At 44.1% G+C, this 18,290-nt stretch overlaps 1 protein-coding gene across 2 annotated transcripts; it reads left to right on the forward strand.

Moving 5' to 3' along the window:
• The first annotated feature begins 1,594 nt into the window (after positions 1-1,594).
• On the forward strand, positions 1,595-18,117 carry TMEM219 (transmembrane protein 219). 2 transcript variants are annotated; one of them, XM_052664373.1, is made up of 6 exons: positions 1,595-1,698; positions 2,733-2,931; positions 3,025-3,214; positions 14,894-15,123; positions 16,835-17,001; positions 18,018-18,117. In XM_052664373.1, the coding sequence occupies exons 2-5, from the start codon at positions 2,767-2,769 to the stop codon at positions 16,967-16,969; spliced, it is 720 nt and encodes a 239-aa protein (XP_052520333.1). In that variant the 5' UTR covers positions 1,595-1,698; positions 2,733-2,766; the 3' UTR covers positions 16,970-17,001; positions 18,018-18,117. The 2 variants fall into 2 exon arrangements, with proteins under 2 accessions (XP_052520333.1, XP_052520332.1); XM_052664372.1 differs by lacking the exon at positions 1,595-1,698 and having other exon boundaries at positions 2,656-2,931.
• The last annotated feature ends 173 nt before the right edge of the window (positions 18,118-18,290 follow it).

An 18,290-nucleotide genomic window follows, 5' to 3' on the forward strand; every position in this document is an offset into this window, starting at 1 on the left:
GGAAAGACAGGCTTTTCTCCACTGAATGGTCTTGGCACCTTGTTGAACATCACTTGACTATATATATGAGGGGCTTCCCTGGTGGCTCAGGGTAAAGAATCCACCTGCCAATGCAGGAGATGAGGGTTGGATCCGAGTGGGGGGAGGGGGATCCTGTGGAGAAGGAAATGGCAACCCACCCCAGTACTGGTTGCCTAGGAAATCCCATGGACAAAAAGAACCTAGCAGGCTACAGTCCATGGGGTTGCAAAAGAGTTGGACATGGCTTAAGGACTAAACAACATATACGAGAGGATTTTGAGCTATAAACTTTTGGGGGTGGTGGTACAGAAAGGACATAGTCTCTACTTTAAGGAAGAGGCTTTGCTGGTGGCTCAGAGGTTAAAGCGTCTGCCTGCAATGTGGGAGACCTGGGTTCGATCCCTGAGTCGGGAAGATCCCCTGGAGAAGGAAATGGCAACCCACTCCAGTATTCTTGCCTGGAGAATCCCACGGACGGAGGAGCCTGGTGGGCTACAGTCCATGGGGTCGCAAAGAGTCGGACACGACTGAGCGACTTCACTTCACTTCAGCAGAGTTGAATACTCAGATTCTGTTTCATACAGTATTTGTCCAGTGCTTGTTGTGTGCTCAGTGGGCGCACGTTTTCCCACACTTTCTCTCTTAATCTTCCCATTTAAACGGTGAGACAGATAAGATGATCCCCTTTAACAGAGAAGTAAACTCAGTCCTCAGAAGAGCACGGTTATGTTTTTATGTAGGGGCAGGGACAGAGTCAAGATTTGAACCCAAAGTTATTGGTTCCATGTGTCCTGTCGGGTTAAGATGGACCTCCTGTTCTCATCTCTAAAATGCGAGCAGAAGTGAAAGCAGATGGTCTCTATTGAGCAGCCTTGCAGCTGTAGGATCCAATGCATCAAGGGGTCACTAAAAGCCATGGACCAAGCCTGAGGTGTAGACACTGCTGCTGCTAAGTCGCTTCAGTCGTGTCCGACTCTGTGCGACCCCATATACGGCAGCCCACCAGGCTCCCCCGTCCCTGGGATTCTCCAGAGTGGTTTGCCATTTCCTTCTCCAATGCATGAAAGTGAAAGTGAAGTCGCTCAGTTGCGTCCGACTCTTCGCGACCCCATGGACTGCAGCCCACCAGGCTCCTCTGTCCATGGGATTTTCCAGGCAAGAGTACTGGAGTGGGGTGCCACTAGACACTACTAAATTGCAGAAAAAAGTATGCTCCAACGCCGGCCCGGAAGACCAGAGTCCCGGTACCGGAGCCCCGCCCCCGGGCGGACCCCAAGTCTTTACCCGGAACTAGGGCGCGGCTGGGCTGTGCTATTGGCAAGGGTGGGAGACGAGCAAAAGAAAATTGCCTGCGACGAGATTCTCGTTGAAATACCCCCATGATCCACCCGGATGGAGAGATTACTATTTAAAAATGCCTCTAGGATTACCTCCGATGCCGCTCTCCCTTTTACTCACCTCACGTGGCGTTCTTTCTTTCCCTTTGCCCCTGCAGTAGATGTTGTCTTGGTACGCCCCCACCCCGACCGGGAGGGGCGAGGCGCGCTCGCAGGAGCAATGCGCATGCGCGTCCCGCCGAGGCCGGGTGGGGCGGCTGGGTGGGAGCACGGACCCCGCCCCTTCGCGACTCCACGCGTGACGTCGCGGGGGGCGCCGGCCTCCGCCCGGCTGCGAGCGGTGAGAGCGAGCGGCGGGCAGATCCGACGCTGCTAGAGCGGGAAGGGATGCGGGTGTTGAGTTTCTGCAGGAGGGGCTTGGCGGGGGAGGGGAGGCCTAGGGGCACCACCAGCCGCCGACCTCTGGCTCTGCCCTCCCCCTTTCTGCCTTTTCCGTCCTTCCAGATGTGCCAGGACGGGAAACAGGGCCGGGGCTGAGCCTTGGTGACACCTGCATTTCCCTGGAGCCCTCCTTCTCCCCCAGCCCATCTGTTTATCTCACCTTCCCGATGTTCCTTTTCATCAGGCTGTCGCTTCTCGCCAGGGAAAGAGCACTCCACTTGGAAGGGGAGCCGGGTTTCAGACTTTGGCCCTTCCACTCCTTTGTTAAAGTGCCCGAACCTCAGTTTTCCCCGTAGTTATTTTTGCCTTGTCCCACCTGGTTTTGAAGATCCATATGACCCAGAGGAATAGAAAGGAAATGAACATTTGTTCAATTCTTGCAAGGCCAGGTACTAGGGCAACTTTTATCTGCCCCATTTAGTCCTCACTGATGTTCCTAGAACTCCCATTTCACAGATTTCTTAAACTCATACAGGTTCGCTGATTTGTCTCCTTGAGCCAGTGAGTGGCAGAGGAGGATTTCAGTTGAGTTTAGCTTCAAAGTGGAGTTTTTTTCGTCCAGCACTTACTTGTCTGGACTCTCAGCTGGAACCCTGGCCAAACCGTAGCCCTAGAACAGCTGCTTCCTGAATTTCTCCCCTGGACAATTCTCCTTTTTGAGTTCCTTTTTCCAACACAGCGTACTGTGCTCTGCTTCCGCCTTGATTACTTCAGAAATGAAACTCAGCAAACATTTATTGATTGGTGCATGGAGATGAACACTCAGAGTTAAGAGCCTCGGATTCCTGTCCTGGCTCTGCCACACTGACTGGCTGTGTGGCCTTGGACAAGTCCCTTGTCTTCCTGATGCTTTAACTTCCCTTTGAATGAGATGGGTAAGTGCCTTCTTACTGGCAGGCTCTTGTGCAGTTCTCCCTTCCTCTCCTCCCGCAGGCTCTTCCCGGAGGCTCAGACCCCTCTGCTCCCCATGGGCAGCTGCCAGGCAGGGCACTACCTGCATTTCTGCCTGGCCCACCACCCACCTCTGGTCTGTGCCACTTTGATCCTGCTGCTTCTTGGCCTTTCTGGCCTGGGTCTTGGTGGCTTCCTCCTCACCCACAGAACTGACCTGCGCAGCCCTGACATCCCCCAGGTGAGTACTCACTCTCCTGCTCATCCATCCCCTGCAGGCCACTTCTTGCTGCTAATCTCCTCTCACTTCTCCTCACCTTCTTTTTGCACACAGGACTGGGTCTCCTTCTTGAGGTCTTTTGGCCAGCTGACCCTGTGCCCCGTGAATGGGACAGTCACAGGGAAGGGGCGTGGGTCTCATATCGTGGGCTTACTGACCACCTTGAACTTCGGAGATGGTTCAGACAGGAACAAGACCCAGACATTCCAAGCCCAGGTCCAGGGTAGTCGGATGGGATTGAAAGGTGAGACCAAGGAGGAATTGTGGGGTTGGATATCAGAACACTCAGGGGTGGGGCCCTGCCTCTGACCTCACCATCCTGGTGACCCTGGCCACATCTCTGGGCCTTAATCACTTCTGCTATAATAGGACTAGATATTTTCAGTGAACACAATGCCCACTGTGTAGATTCTCAATAAATGTTTTCTCTGTCCCCTTCCAGCTTTAAGGGTTCTTTGATTCTATCCTTGGAGGTATGGTGAAATTGGCAAGATTTGACCTAAAGTTCTTTCTCAATCCTCTTCACCCCTTGGGGCTTTTGTTAGAGACACCTTCTTTTTTCCTCAGGGATATCAGAGAAGCATGTTTTATTTATTTAACCTAGTGTCTTTAGTGCCTGATACAGCTGTGTGTGCTATGAAGTATACAGAAAAATTAGACATCTTCCATTCCCAAATTGCGTAAGTCTTCTGGGAAAATGATGAGTGAGAGTGACTTGGGGGTGCCATTAATTCCTGGGGGACATTTGGCCTCAAGTTCCTTATCTAAAGACTGTGGAAATGAAGGAGGAGGAGAGAAAAGTGGAATTCTTAGACTTCTGTGGTCCTTTCCAACACTATCGTTCTAAGATTCTGCATGGAGTCAATATGTATATGTGTAGGGAGGCACACATATACATATATTGCCAGGTGAGAGTAGGTCTTTATATTGTCAGGTGTACGTGTGTGGGATCAGAGAGCAAGAGTAAAGGAATGTATATGATATATACAGACTTGGAACATTTTTTCCTGTTCTTTTTATGTAAAATATATATATATAAATATAAAAGATTCACATAACCATAAAGTACACCTATTTAAAATGTACAAGTAAATGGCTTTTTTTATATTAAAAAAATGTGCAACTGTCACCACTGTCCATTCTAGAACATTTTCATTGCCTGATGAAGAAATCCTGTCCCCATTAGCATCTACTTCCCTTTTTCTCGTAACCTTCCAGCCCTAGGCAACCAGTAATACTTTTTATCTCTGAAGATATACCTTTTCTGGACATTTCATATAATATGTTGTCTTTTGTGATTGGCTTCTTTTACTTAGCATAATGTTTTCAAGGTTCATCCATACTGTATGATACGTTAGTAGTTCATTTCTTTTTACTGCTGAAAGGCATTCAGTATATGCATATTCCACATTTTATTTATCCATTCATCAGTTGATTGACATTTGAATTGTTTCCATTTCCTACCTATTATGAATGACACTGCTATAAACACTAATGTACAAGTTATTGCATTATTCTGTGTTTTCATTTCTTTTGAGTATATACCTAGAAATGGAGTTTCTGGGTCGTATAGTAACTCTATGGTTAAGGAACTGCTAGACTGTTTTCCGAAATGACTACCATTTTATATTCCTTCCAGCAGTGTATAAGAGTTCTAATTTCTTCACATTCTCACCAACACTGGTTATTGCCTGTTTTTTGACTATATCCATCCTAGTCAGTGTGAAGTGATATCTAATTACGCTTCTGTTTTGCATTTTCTTTTTTTATTGAAGTACAGTTGATTTACAGTGTTGTGTCAATGTATGCTGTACATCAAAGTGATTCAGTTATATATATTCTTTTTCATATTCTTTTCCATTATGGTTTATCACAGAATATTGAGTATAGTGTCCTGTGCTATACAGTAGGACCTTGTTGTTTATACATCCCATATATAACAGTTTGCATTGGCCAACACCAGACTCTCAACCCACCCCCGCCCCCACTTTCCCTTGGGAAACACAAGTCTGTTCTCTATGTTTGTGAGTCTGTTTCATAGATATGTTCATTTGTGTTGTATTTTAGATTCTGCATCTAAATGGTATTGTATGGCATTTGTCTTTCTCTCTCTGACTTGACTTCACTTGGTGTGATCATCTCTAGGTCCATCCATGTTGCTGCAAATGGCATTATTTCATTCTTTTTATGGCTGAGTAGTAAGTATTTAGGTTGTTTCCAGGTCTTGGCTGTTGTGGGGTGCATGTGTCTTCTTGAATTGTAGTTTTGTCTGGATATATGCCCAGGAGTGGGATTGCGGGATCATATGGCAACTCTATTTTTAATTTTTCATACTGTTTTCTGTAGAGACTGCACTAGTTTACATTCCTACCAGCAGCATAAGAGGGTTCCCTTTTCTCCACACCTCTGCCAGGATTTGTTATTTTTAGACTTTTTGATGATGGTCATTCTGACCAGTGTGAAGTGGTACCTTGTCGTAGTTTTGATTTGCATTTTTCTAATAATTAGCAATGATGAACATCTTTTCGTGTGCCTATTGGCCATATCTATGTCTTCATTGGAGAAATGGCTGTTTAGTTCTTCTGCCCATTTTTTGATTGTGTTGGGTTTTTTGGTTTGTTTGAGTTGTATGAGCTGTTTGTATGTTTTGGAAATTAAGCCCTTATCAGTTGCATCATTTGATTTGCATTTTCTTGATGACTGATGATATTGAATATTTTTTTCATATGCTTATTGGCCATTTGCATATCTTCTTCAGAGAAATGTATATTCAGAGTCTGTTCATTTTAAAAATTGGATAACTTTTCTTTTAATTATTGAGTTGTAGGAGTCTCTTTTGTTTTCTAAATGCAGGGTTCTTATCTGATGTATGATTTGCAAATCTTCTCTCCCATCTGGGTTGTCTTTCACCTTGTTAACGGTATGCTTGGAAGCATGAAAGTTTTCATTTAGATGAGGTCCATTTTCTATTTTTGTTGTTGTTACTGCTTGTGATTTTAGCATTATATCTAATAAGACTTTGCCTAACCCATGGTCACTAAATATAGGTTCGGTTCGGTTCAGTTCAGTCGCTCAGTTGTGTCCGACTCCTTGCAACCCCGTGAATCACAGCACGCCAGGCCTCCCTGTCCATCACCAACTCCCAGAGTTCGCTGAAACTTAAATCCATCAAGTCGGTGATGCCATCCAGCCATCTCATCCTCTGTCGTCCCCTTCTCCTGCTGCCCCCAATCCCTCCCAGCATCAGAGTCTTTTCCAGTGAGTCAACTCTTGGCATGAGGTGGCCAAAGTATTGGAGTTTCAGCTTTAGCATCATTCCTTCCAAAGAAATCCCAGGGCTGATCTCCTTCAGAATGGACTGGTTGGATCTCCTTGCGGTCTAAGGGACTTTTAAGAGTCTTCTCCAGCACCACAGTTCAAAAGCATCAATTCTTCGGTGCTCAGCTTTCTTCACAGTCCAACTCTCACATCCATGCATGACTACTGGAAAAACCATAGCCTTGACTAGATGGACCTTTGTTGGCAAAGTAATGTCTCTGCTTTTGAATATGCTATCTAGGTTGGTCATAACTTTTCTTCCAAGGAGTAAGCGTCTTTTAATTTCATGGCTGGTTACTACTATTGTTTTCTTGTAAGAATTTTGTATTTTTAGCTCTTACATTTAGATCTATGATCAATTTTGAGTTAATTTTTTTGTGTATGGTGTGAGGATAGGGTCCAACTTCATTCATTTGCAGGTACTATTCAGTTGACCTGGCATATTTTGTTGAGAAGGCTATTCTTTCCTCATTGAATAACCTTGGCACTCTTACTGAAAGCAATTGACCACAGACATATGGGTTTATTTCTGGATTCTCAGTTCTGTTCCATTGATCTATGTCTCTACTTATGCTAGTACCACACTGTTTTGATCACTGTAGCTTTGTAGTAAGTTTTGAAATCAGAAAATGTGAATTCTCATCTATGGCTGTACCACCCTGACTCAGAAGCTAAGCAGGGTCGAGCCTGGTTAATACTTGGATGGGAGAAAATGCGAACTCTCCAGCTTTGTTCTTTTTTTTTTTTTTTAAAGATTGTTTTGGCTATTGCAGATCCCTTGGATTTTCATATTATTTTTAGGATCAGCTTGTCAGTTTCTGCTTCTGCATGATTAGAAACAAAGTTGTAACATTCAAGATTGTTTTGGACCAAGTAAAAAGTAATCACATATGATTGCATCATCTAAGCAGTAATTATTGAACACCTACTATGTACCAAGCATGGGGAATAGAGCACTGTCTGTAAGATATGGATCCTCACCTCAAATCACTCACAATCTAGCAAGGATACAGATGTGAACAGAAGTAAATACCTTTCAGCATGTGCAGTGGAACACAGGGTACAGCGAGAGTATCATAAGTCTGTCAAGCAGGGATGGTGAAGACAGGCCTTTCCAAGGATATAGGCAGGGACTGAACTGAGGGTCGAGGGAGGCTTCAGAATGTGCCCTTTTGGCCAGTGCGTGGGCACGGTTGCTGTTGTGTCCAGTTCTTTGTGACACTGTAGACTGTAGTCCACCAGGCTCCTCTGTCCATGGGATTCTCCAGGCAAGAATATTGAAGTGGCTTGCCATTTCCTCCTCCAGGGGATCTTCCCGACTTAGGGATCAAACCCGTGTCTCTTGCATGTCCTGCATTGGCAGGCAGATTCTTTACTGCTGAGCCACCTGGGAAGCCCCATTCCAGCCAGAGGGAAGAGCATATGCAAAAGCAGGCAGACGGGAATTACGATGGCACATTTAGGAACTTCCAGGGAAAGGAGTATTGATGAGTGGCAGGAAATGGATCTGAAGCAGCAGGCAGAATTCCATGAAGAGTCCCTTGTGCCAAGCCAAGGTAGTTGGACTTTTAACTAGTATATTTGGCTTACTCAATGAGTTTCATCAGAAAGATAGTATAATATTGTTCTTTTGTTCTTTTTAAAAGATCATACTCTGTTGGCTGACTGCCTGGAAGAAATGGGTCAAAGTGCATGAAGACCAGTTAGAAAGTGATTGTGATAAAAAGATGATAAGGACTTCCCTGGTAAACCAGTGGTTAAGACTGTGCTCTTCTAATGCAGGAGCATGGGTTCCTTCCCTGGTCAGGGAATTGAGATCCCACTTGCAGCGTAGCGCAGCCCCCCCAAAAAAAGATGATAAGAAAAATTGAGCTAAGATGGTGGTGTGAAAGAGGGGGACTGATTTGAGAAAGTTGATAGAAGTGTGAGATGGATAGGATTTGGTGAGAGATTTGATTTGGGGAATGTAGAAGAAAGGGGAATTTTCTTATAAATTTCACAAATACGTTTCTCAGTTGCAATTATGATGTATATACTGGTTTGTATTTTTTTTTCACTTTATGACATCGTGTTTTCTATATTACTGAATGGCCAGAACACTATTATTTTAATGGATATAAATTGGTCTGTTAATTGGTTAGACCAACCTTTGTTAATGCTTTCTCTATTGATAAACATTTTTGTTTTCTATTTTTTTATATTTTTCATGAAATTACAATAAACAGTTCGTATACTTGGCATTTTTCTTTTGAATCCTTTTCATAGGATTAGTTTCTACAAGTGGTATGTATTACTGAGTCAAAGTATGGACATTTTTTTAAATACACAAATTCATTTTGTTGTGGAATCAGATTACATAGAAAGGTACAGAGCAAATGTAAAGCTCTTCCTTACCTCCCCTGCAGAGTCCACAGTTTGCTGGGCATCCTCTCAGTCCTTCTCTGTCTCCATTTAAAATTGCAACAGAAACATCCAAATTGTCCTCTAAAAGTGTCACCAGTGAAGAGTGCCCATTTCTCCACATTTCAACAACTCTTGTTAGTGTCACTCCTTTTAATTTTTACCAATTTAATGGTCCAAGGAACTACCTGATTTTTATTTTATTTTTTTAGTGAAACAAGTAAAGTGTTTATTAGGAAAAAAGAGTACAGTATGTGTGGATAAGGCACATGGGCAAACTCAGAGAGAGAGTCATACCCTTGTGGTAGTTTAAATCACTTGTGTGGGGCATTTCTTTTGGGTTTCCTCTGGCCAGTCTTTTGTTTCCTGGGTTGGCAGTTTGTTTTTTAAAAAACTAAAAACCCGGTTGTCTTATTTTCTTCCTTGTCCATCATTTTTCTTAGCAGAACAAGTTACAGAAAACCGGGGAGGGGGGTTATATTATCTTTGCCGACTGACAGGAAGAAGCAGTGCAAGCAGTCATCTGAAGAGTGGGAACCCGAATGGGTAAGGCTTCTCTGGTGGTGAGACTCTTGACACCAGCGGCTCCTCACCCGGGCTGTCCTCCCTCACTTGAGTCCTGGTGTTTTGTTTCGTCTAAGAGGGCGGAGCAGATCCCCAGCTTCTCAGTTCTATCAGGTCCCTGTTTGCTGCATTGTCACAGCCCGCCACGGGCTCGCCGTTGAGGTGCACTTGCGGGATAGTGGAGGAGTCTTGAATGCCTTGCCGGAGCTGGCGGTCGTCTAGCATGTTGTAGGCCAAGTAGTCACGGACACCATGGAGCTGCAGAAATTGCACCACGACGTGGCTGAAGCCACACCGGGCTGCTCCAGCGTCTTCTTGAGGAAGGGCACCACCTTGTCCTTCTTCACCAGTGCGTCCAGGTGTTCCCAAGAGCCGTTGCTGCCCAAGCATTCTGCCCCCCACGCCCAGGATCCGCAGGCCGCTGCCTGCACCATGCCCACAGTGGAGCAGAGCTGCTGCCGCCGGCCCAGGGACCTGCTCATCCCCGCGTGCTGGCCGGCGCCCTCGGCCCCTGGCGACCTGGGCTAGCCACTGGCCAGTCATTTTGATTTGCCTGAGTCTGTATTTGGTATATCACAGGATCCTCCCATGTATGCTCACGCATCTGTAAGCCAAGGTGGATTCCAGTGAAAATGCCTGAGGGTAGTTTAGCATCACTCCCTTCTTGACCTCCAAGGAGTTTTCTAGACAGGAGGGTCTCCTTGACTAAGAGAATGAGGAATATGTGGTCTCTTATCTGGGTAAGGCCTAGCCTCTCTTGATTGTCCTGCTATTAATATTTTGGAGTTTCTGACCACAGGGAATGAACTCCCAATTGTTCACCCAGTGGGGATGGGCACATCTATCGCCTGCCTCAATCTGACATTGAAAACAGAGCCCAAGGTTGAAATTTTTTTACTCTGAACCCCAACAGTCCCATTGCCTGCTAAAACAAAAATAGCAACATTCTCCATAGAATTTAAACAAGATTATGTTCAGAATCTTGTAAAATAATCCTTAAAATGTCATGATACAACCAAAATTATTCAGCATATGAGGAACACAAAATTTCAACTTGCACAGGAAAGAATGATCAATAGATGTCAAAATAGAATGCACATGACAGAATTATTCGACAGAGGTTTTAAGTCAGCCATTATAAAAATGCTCAATCAGGAACACTCTTAAATGCTAAAAATAGTCTGTAAAGAGGGAACATAAAGATGTAAATGCAAATTTTAGAATTGAAAATCACAACAACCAAAATTAGAAACTTGCTGGCTGGACTCAGTAGCAGACAGAGGAAAGAGCTTAACTTTGACTTTTGTTGTTGTTTAGTCACTAAGTTGTGTTAGTGACTCTTGTTTTTGTGACCCCCATGGACTGTAGCCCACTAGGCTCCTCTCTTCGTGGAATTTTCCAGGCAAGAATACTGAAGTGGGTTGCCATTTCCTTCGACATGATTTTTTTAATTAATTAATTTATTTTTTATTGAAGGATAATTGCTTACACTGATAGGATACTAAAAGAGGAACTCCCCGGGGTTGGTAGGTGCCCAATATGCTACTGGAGATCAATGGAGAAATAACTCCAGAAAGAATGAAGGGATGGAGCCAAAGCAAAAACAATACCCAGTTGTGGGTATGACTGGTGATAGAAGCAAGGTCCGATGCTGTAAAGAGCAATATTGCATAGGAACCTGGAATGTCAGGTGCATGAATCAAGGCAAATTGGAAGTGGTCAAACAGGAGATGGCAAGAGTGAACGTCGACATTCTAGGAATCAGCGAACTAAAATGGACTGGAATGGGTGAACTTAACTCAGATGACCCATTATATCTACTATTGTGGGCAGGAATCCCTTAGAAAAAATGGAGTACCCATCATGGTCAACAAAAGAGTCTGAAATGTAGTACTTAGATGCAATCTCAAAATCGACGGAATGATCTATGTTCGTTTCCAAGACAAACCATTCAATATCACAGTAATCCAAGCCTATGCCCCAACCAGTAACTCTGAAGAAGCTGAAGTTGAATGGTTCTATGAAGACCTACAAGACCTTTTAGAACTAACACCCAAAAAAGATGTCCTTTTCATTATAGGGGACTAGAATGCAAAAGTAGAAGTCAAGAAACACCTGGAGTAACAGGCAAATTTGGCCTTGGAATGCGGAATGAAGCAGGGCAAAGACTAATAGAGTTTTGCCAAGAGAACACACTAGTTACAGCAAACGCCCTCTTCCAACAACACAAGAGAGGACTCTACACATGGACATCACCAGATGGTCAACACCAAAATCAGATTGATTATATTCTTTGCAGCCAAAGATGGAGAAGCTCTATACAGTCAGCAAAAACAAGACCGGGAGCTGACTGTGGCTCAGATCGTGAACTCCTTATTGCCAAATTCAGACTGAAATGGAAGAAAGTAGGGAAAACCACTAGACCATTCAGGTAGGACCCAAGTCAAATCCCTTATGATTATACAGTGGAAGTGAGAAATAGATTTAAGGGACTAGATCTGATAGAGAGAGTGCCTGATGAACTATGGATGGAGGTTCGTGATATTGTACAGGAGACAGGGATCAAGACCATCCCCATGGAAAAGAAATAGAAAAAAGCAAAATGGCTGTCTGAGGAGGCCTTACAAATACCTGTGAAAAGAAGAGAAGCGAAAAGCAAAGGAGAAGAGGAAAGATATAAGCGTCTGAATGCAGAGGCAAAGAATAGCAAGGAGAGGTAAGAAAGCCTTCCTCAGTGATCAGTGCAAAGAAATAGAGGAAAACAACAGAATGGGAAAGACTAGAGATCTCTTCAAGAAAATTAGAGATACCAAGGGAACATTACATGCAAAGATGGGCTCGATAAAGGACAGAAATGGTACGGACCTAACAGAAGCAGAAGATGTTAAGAAGAGGTGGCAAGAATATACAGAACTGTACAACAAAGATCTTCATGACCAAGATAATCACGATGGTGTGATCATTCGCCTAGAGCCAGACATCCTGGAATGCGAAGTCAAGTGGGCCTTAGAAAGCATCACTATGAACAAAGCTAGTGGAGGTGATGGCATTCCAGTTGAGCTGTTTCAAATCCTGGAAGATGATGCTGTGAAAGTGCTGCCCTCAATATGCCAGCAAATTTGGAAAACTCAGCAGTGGCCACAGGACTGGAAAAGGTCAGTTTTCTTTCCAGCCCCAAAGAATTCAATGCCAAAGAATGCTCAAACTACCGCACAATTGCACTCATCTCCCACGCTAGTAAAGTAATGCTCAAAATTCTCCAAGCCAGGCTTCAGCAATACGTGAACTATGAACTTCCAGATGTACAAGCTGGTTTTAGAAAAGGCAGAGGAACCAGAGATCAAATTGCCAACATCCACTGGATCATGGAAAAAGCAAGAGAGTTCCAGAAAAGCATCTATTTCTGCTTTATTGACTATGCCAAAGCCTTTGACTGTGTGGAACACAGTAAACTGTGGAAAATTCTGAGAGAGATGGGAATACCAGACCACCTGACCTGCCTCTTGAGAAACCTATATGCAGGTCAGGAAGCAACAGTTAGAACTGGACATGGAACAACAGACTGGTTCCAAATAGGAAAAGGAGTGCGTCAAGGCTGTATATTGTCACCCTGCTTACTTTACTTCTATGCAGAGTACATCATGAGAAACGCTGGGCTGGAAGAAGCACAAGCTGGAATCAAGATTGCTGGGAGAAATATCAATCACTTCAGATATGCAGATGACACCACCCTTATGGCAGAAAGTGAAGAGGAACTAAAAAGCTTCTTGATGAAAGTGAAAGAGGAGAGTGAAAAAGTTGGCTTAAAGCTCAACATTCAGAAAACTAAGATCATAGCATCTGGTCCCATCACTTCATGGAAAATAGATGGGGAAACAGTTGTAACAGTGTCAGACTTTATTTTTTTGGGCTCCAAAATCACTGCAGATGGTGACTGCAGCCATGAAATTAAAAGAGGCTTACTCCTTGGAAGGAAAGTTATGACCAACCTAGATATCATATTCAAAAGCAGAGACATTACTTTGCCAACAAAGGTCCATCTAGTCAAGGCTATGGTTTTTCCAGTGGTCATATATGGATGTGAGAGTTGGACTGTGAAGAAAGCTGAGCACCGAAGAATTGATGCTTTTGAACTGTGGTGTTGGAGAAGATTTTAAAGGAGATCAGTTCTGGGTGTTCATTGGAAGGACTGATGCTAAAGCTGAAACTTCAGTACTTTGGCCACCTGATGCGAAGAGCTGACTCGTTGGAAAAGACCCTGATGCTGGGAGGGATTAGGGGCAGGAGGAAAAGGGGACGACAGAGGATGAGATGGCTGGATGGCATCACTGACTCAATGGACATGAGTTTGAGTGAACTCCGGGAGTTGATGATGGACAGGGAGGCCTAGTGTGCTGCGATTCATGGGGTCACAAAGGGTCGGACACAACTGAGCAACTGAACTGAACTGAACTGAAATTGCTCACAGAATTTTGCTGTTTTCTGTCAAACCTCAACATGAATCAGCCATAGGTATACATAAATCCCCTCCCTTTTGAAACTCCCTCCCATGCCTACCTGATTTTTTAAAAGTTAATTTCTTTGGCCACCTCCAGTCTTGGTTTCAGCATGAGGACTCTAATAGTGGTGTGAGGACTTAGTTGCTCTGCAGCATGTGGGCTCTTAATTCCCTGACTGGGGACTGAACCCACATCCCTTGCATTGGAAAGGCAGGTTCTTAACCACTGAACCAGAAGGGAAGTTCCTGGAATTACCTGATTGTTTTAATTTGCTTTCTTCTGATTGCTAGTGAAGTTGAGCAATTTTCGTACAGGTTTATTGGCCATTTTCATGTATTCTCTGAATTTCCTATTCATATCCTTTAGTTATTTTTCTTTCAAGATATTTATCTTATGATTTTTTTAAGTTCTTTATACATTCTGGATAGTAAACACTTTGCCAATTAAATATGCCATAGGTATTTTCAGTCATTCTGTTACTTCTTTTTCTAAAACTTACCTTTCATTGTACGGAAGCCTTTAATTCTTATGAAATTTATTGCTCTTGTCGTCAGGCTTTTAAGTTTTGTGTCTTTTTTTGGAATGCCTTTGTTTACCACTTTAAAATGAGAAAATGTTGTTTTCTGTTTTCTTTTAATACTTAGGTTTTTGTTTTGTTTTATTTACAAAAGCTCTTTAATACATCTGGATTTTATAGTGTCAGGTAACAGTCTAACTTTTTTCCAAATGGAAATTGTCCCAGGGCCATTGACTGAGTGGGCCATTCTTTTTCCACTAATTTGAAATGAGATGTGAACTTTTTAATGGATTTGAGTACCTAGTAGAAGACAGTTTTCTTCAGAAAAATGGACTAGTTTAGACACATTGATAGCAGCAGTGTGTATCTATCTCAGTTTTACTGCAGCCTTCTGAGAACTGGTATGACTGTTTTATTGATTGTGAGCTAACTTAAGTTTTGTTTATATTGGTATGCAGTTATTTTCATTTCTCAGTGACATAAATGATGGTATTAAAGGACTTACTTGAATACAATCAATACCAAAATACCTGGTACTGTAGGAAGCCTACAGAAATGAATAGATGTCTAAAGATGGATACCTCCCAGAATTTTCTTAACATCTCCTCCCCTGTGCCTCTCATAGGACCTTCTGCAGGAGAGCTGGTCCTCATAACGGCCAGGGTGACCACAGAAAGGACCCCAGGAACCTGCCTGTATTTTAGTGCTACTCCAGAAATCCTGCCCTCCAGCCAGCCACCGATACCCTGTTCAGAGGAGGGAGCAGGAAATGCCACCCTGAGCCGTAGAATGGCTGAGGAGTGTGTCAGTGTCTGGAGCCACGAAGGTCTTGTGCTCACCAAGTTACTCACCTCGGTAAGAGCCTCAGTAAACTTTGCTGGGCTTTCATAAACTGTCATGCTGACTGCTGTGTCGTGAAGGCCCCTGGAGGTAGCTTTACCAAGGAGGAAAAGCACAGGCTTTATAATCTTTCCACAGAGGCTGTGTGACCTTGAACAAGCATGTGGACCTTTGAGAACCTCAGCTTCCTCATCTGTAAAATAGAAAACATGATACTATCTCCTAGTACTAACAAATAAGGATAAATGAGAATGAATGTAAAGTGCCTAGTACAATGCCTGGTACATAATAGATTGGATAAATGTTAGCTATTACTAGTAACAATTGTCTTTAGATACAATAAAACATGATCTTCACCTCAAAGGAGTTCAGAAGCTGTAATAAAAGGCAGAATGGACTAACTGCTATGGGAGAGATGTGAGCAAAGTGTTATTCGAACAGAATGAGGACCAATTAACTCTTAACTTGCACATTTATGGGGAGTGCTTCACCAAGAAGCTGGCATTTAAAAAAGGGGATTGTTTACAGTAGTTTATAATGTACAGAGTGTTTTCAGGTTCATTATCTTATTTGATCTTAAAATAGCTTTTTGAGGTAGCTGTTATTATCCCATTTTACAGATGAGGAAACAGAGAGGGAGTGAATTGCCCCAGGCCATACAACTGGTTAAGTTGGCAGAGCCAGGATTGCAACCTGCAGTGTCTGACTTCCAAGTCTTCTGCCCTGTCAGGGTGATCCTTGGAGAATGAGGAAGACTTGGGCCAGGAATGCCATAGAGGGGGCTCGGGAGAGGGGAGACGCATTCCAGGCAAATGCATTAGCATGAGCAGAGGCCCAGGGATTGAAAGGTGTTCAGTGTTCGGGGGCACTCCATGATGAGGGCTTAGGAATGACTTAGGGGAAGAGGCAAAGAGATGGAGGGGCCAGGTCATGACGCACCGTGATGCCTGGCTAAGATGCTATGATTTGATAACTGCAGGTCACAGGGTTCCTTGGTGCTGGGTGGACAAGACTGGCTAAGTGGAGGAGAGAGACAGTTAGGAGGCTGCTGCATACACTTCCCTCAGATTTGTAAAGACCCTGGTGAGGAACGTAACCTGGGAGCTTGGAATCCAGAGATCGTGGTTTCCAGACCTGGCCCTGCTTGCACATTTCAACACATAGACAGTAGTGAACTTCCCTGTCTCTTGGCATCATTACAGTGTTCAATTTAACGTTTGAGCAAGAAAGTAGACAAGTGTTAAATTGTATAAAAATAGAGGGCTTTCCTGGTGGCTCATTGGTGAAGAATCCACCTGCCAATGCAGGAGACACGGGTTTGATCCCTGGTCCGGGAGGACTGCACATGCCATGGAGCAGCTCACCGCCTGTGCCACAACTACTGAGCCCACGTGCTGCAACTGTTGAAGCCCTCAAGCCCAAGAGCCCATGCTCTACAGCAGGAGAAGCCACCTCAATGAAAAGCCCTCACACTGCAACTAGAGTAGTCCCCACTCTATGCAACTAGAGAAAAGCCCATGCAGTCACAAAGACCTAGCACAGCCAAAAATAAATAAAAATAACATTTTCCCTTTAGTTGTTCCCTGGATATGGAGAGCCTTTTCCCCCATGAAGGCTCTCTCTATAGCCCTTGGGCTGGGGGTGTCTAAGATGTCTTCTTCCCCAGGGAAGATCCTCCACAGACCCTCTCCATCATTCCTCCTCCCCTCCCTGTCCCCACCCCTAGGAGGAGCTGACTCTGTGTGGCTCTCGGCTGCTGGTTTTGGGCTTCTTCCTGATTCTGTTCTGTGGCCTCTGCTGTCTCACTGCTGCGTGCTTCCATCCGCGCCGGGAGTCCCACTGGTCTAGAACCCGGCTCTGAGGGCCCTGGCCTAGTTCCCGTCTTGTTCTCAGGTAAGGTTCTTTGACTTAGTCCTGTAGGAATAGGGGATGAGGTGGGGGTGGCAGTTCTGAGACAGAGCCATTCCTAAACAATACGGTTTGGTTTTACTTATTTCTGTACTCTATACAGATGGAATCATACACATTCTTCGGTGACTGACTTCTTTCAGTTAATAATCTGACTTTAAGATTCATAGCTGTAGTTCATGTCCAAGCTTTTTGGCAACAGTGGTGAATTAAGAGTGTTGAAATTTGATGATATGCCCTGGATATAAATCCTATTTGTCTTGCTTTTTTTTGTGAAATTCTGATGCCCGTTTTATGATGTAAATTTTGTGAAATTCATCTTGAGCTGCTCAAAAGGATTGATGATGCCCGTTTACTAGACACGTACTGTGTGCCGGCATTCTTCACATGCACCTTCTCTTTTACATTAGCCATCATTGCATTTAGAAAAAGTTCTGCTAACAGGATCTTTGGAGGGACACAGCCTCCAAAGTGAGGGTGGGACATACTGGCTGGCTAGTTAGTGTGCTCGCTCATTAAGGTAAAAAATTCTGTCAAAACTCATCTTTTCAGGTGAGTCTCGTATATAATTTGAGAGTCATTTTATTGTGTACTCAGCTCTTAAACTATTTTCAGCTTTGGCTGGCTGCTGTGCCCTAGGAAGTCCCCATGGGAGAAGAGGAAACAGCCTAGGCCCAGGAAAGAGCACTAACCAGAGGATCTGGACCTTTACGGTCAACTTTGCTTATCTTGCTTAGGGTTAGGCCTGACTACTGCAACCACCTACTTGGGTTGGGAAAAGGTGAAACCCTCTCAGCCTTTCTTAGATCTGAGAAGACTGGAAAAGGAAGGCTTTCTGGCTCCTGGCAGGTTCTGGGGTACTGAGGCCATCTCACTTGGAATAAGTGCCTGTGCTTATCCCTAGTTGTCACTTCCTCTGCTCCTTCCTCAATTTCTGCAACCATCCCAGAGCTTCCTCCAAGGGCCCTCTGACCTGCCCTGTGTTTTTTCTTTCTTTCCAGGTGTGGATCAACTTCTTGGGCCTTGATTCTGAGTTGGAAGAGATGTTACAAAAAGTGGAGAGCTGGAATGTGGGAGGAAATAAAAGGCTTTTTTGCTCAATGTTTTCCGGGGTGTTGATTGGGGGTTGGATTGAGGTGGGAATTTTAGGGTAAGAAAGCTAAGGAGGTTTGGGGGATTTTTCCTTGTTGACTCTAGGTTAGGGAACAGGTTTAAGGTATAGATGACTGCAGTTCTTGAGTGTGGTCGTGGAAATGGATTGACATAAATGCAGT

This window comes from Budorcas taxicolor, chromosome 2 (genome assembly GCF_023091745.1).
Source record: "Budorcas taxicolor isolate Tak-1 chromosome 2, Takin1.1, whole genome shotgun sequence".
Lineage (NCBI taxonomy): Eukaryota > Metazoa > Chordata > Mammalia > Artiodactyla > Bovidae > Budorcas > Budorcas taxicolor.

Excerpts from the sequence above, each read along its gene's own strand:
- TMEM219 (XM_052664372.1), top strand. The coding sequence starts at position 2,671 with ATGGGTAAGTGCCTTCTTACTGGCAGGCTCTTGTGCAGTTCTCCCTTC. Across the intron at positions 2,932-3,024 it reads GCAGCCCTGACATCCCCCAG|GACTGGGTCTCCTTCTTGAG; the intron begins GTGAGTACTCAC and ends TTTTGCACACAG. Across the intron at positions 15,124-16,834 it reads TCACCAAGTTACTCACCTCG|GAGGAGCTGACTCTGTGTGG; the intron begins GTAAGAGCCTCA and ends CCCCACCCCTAG.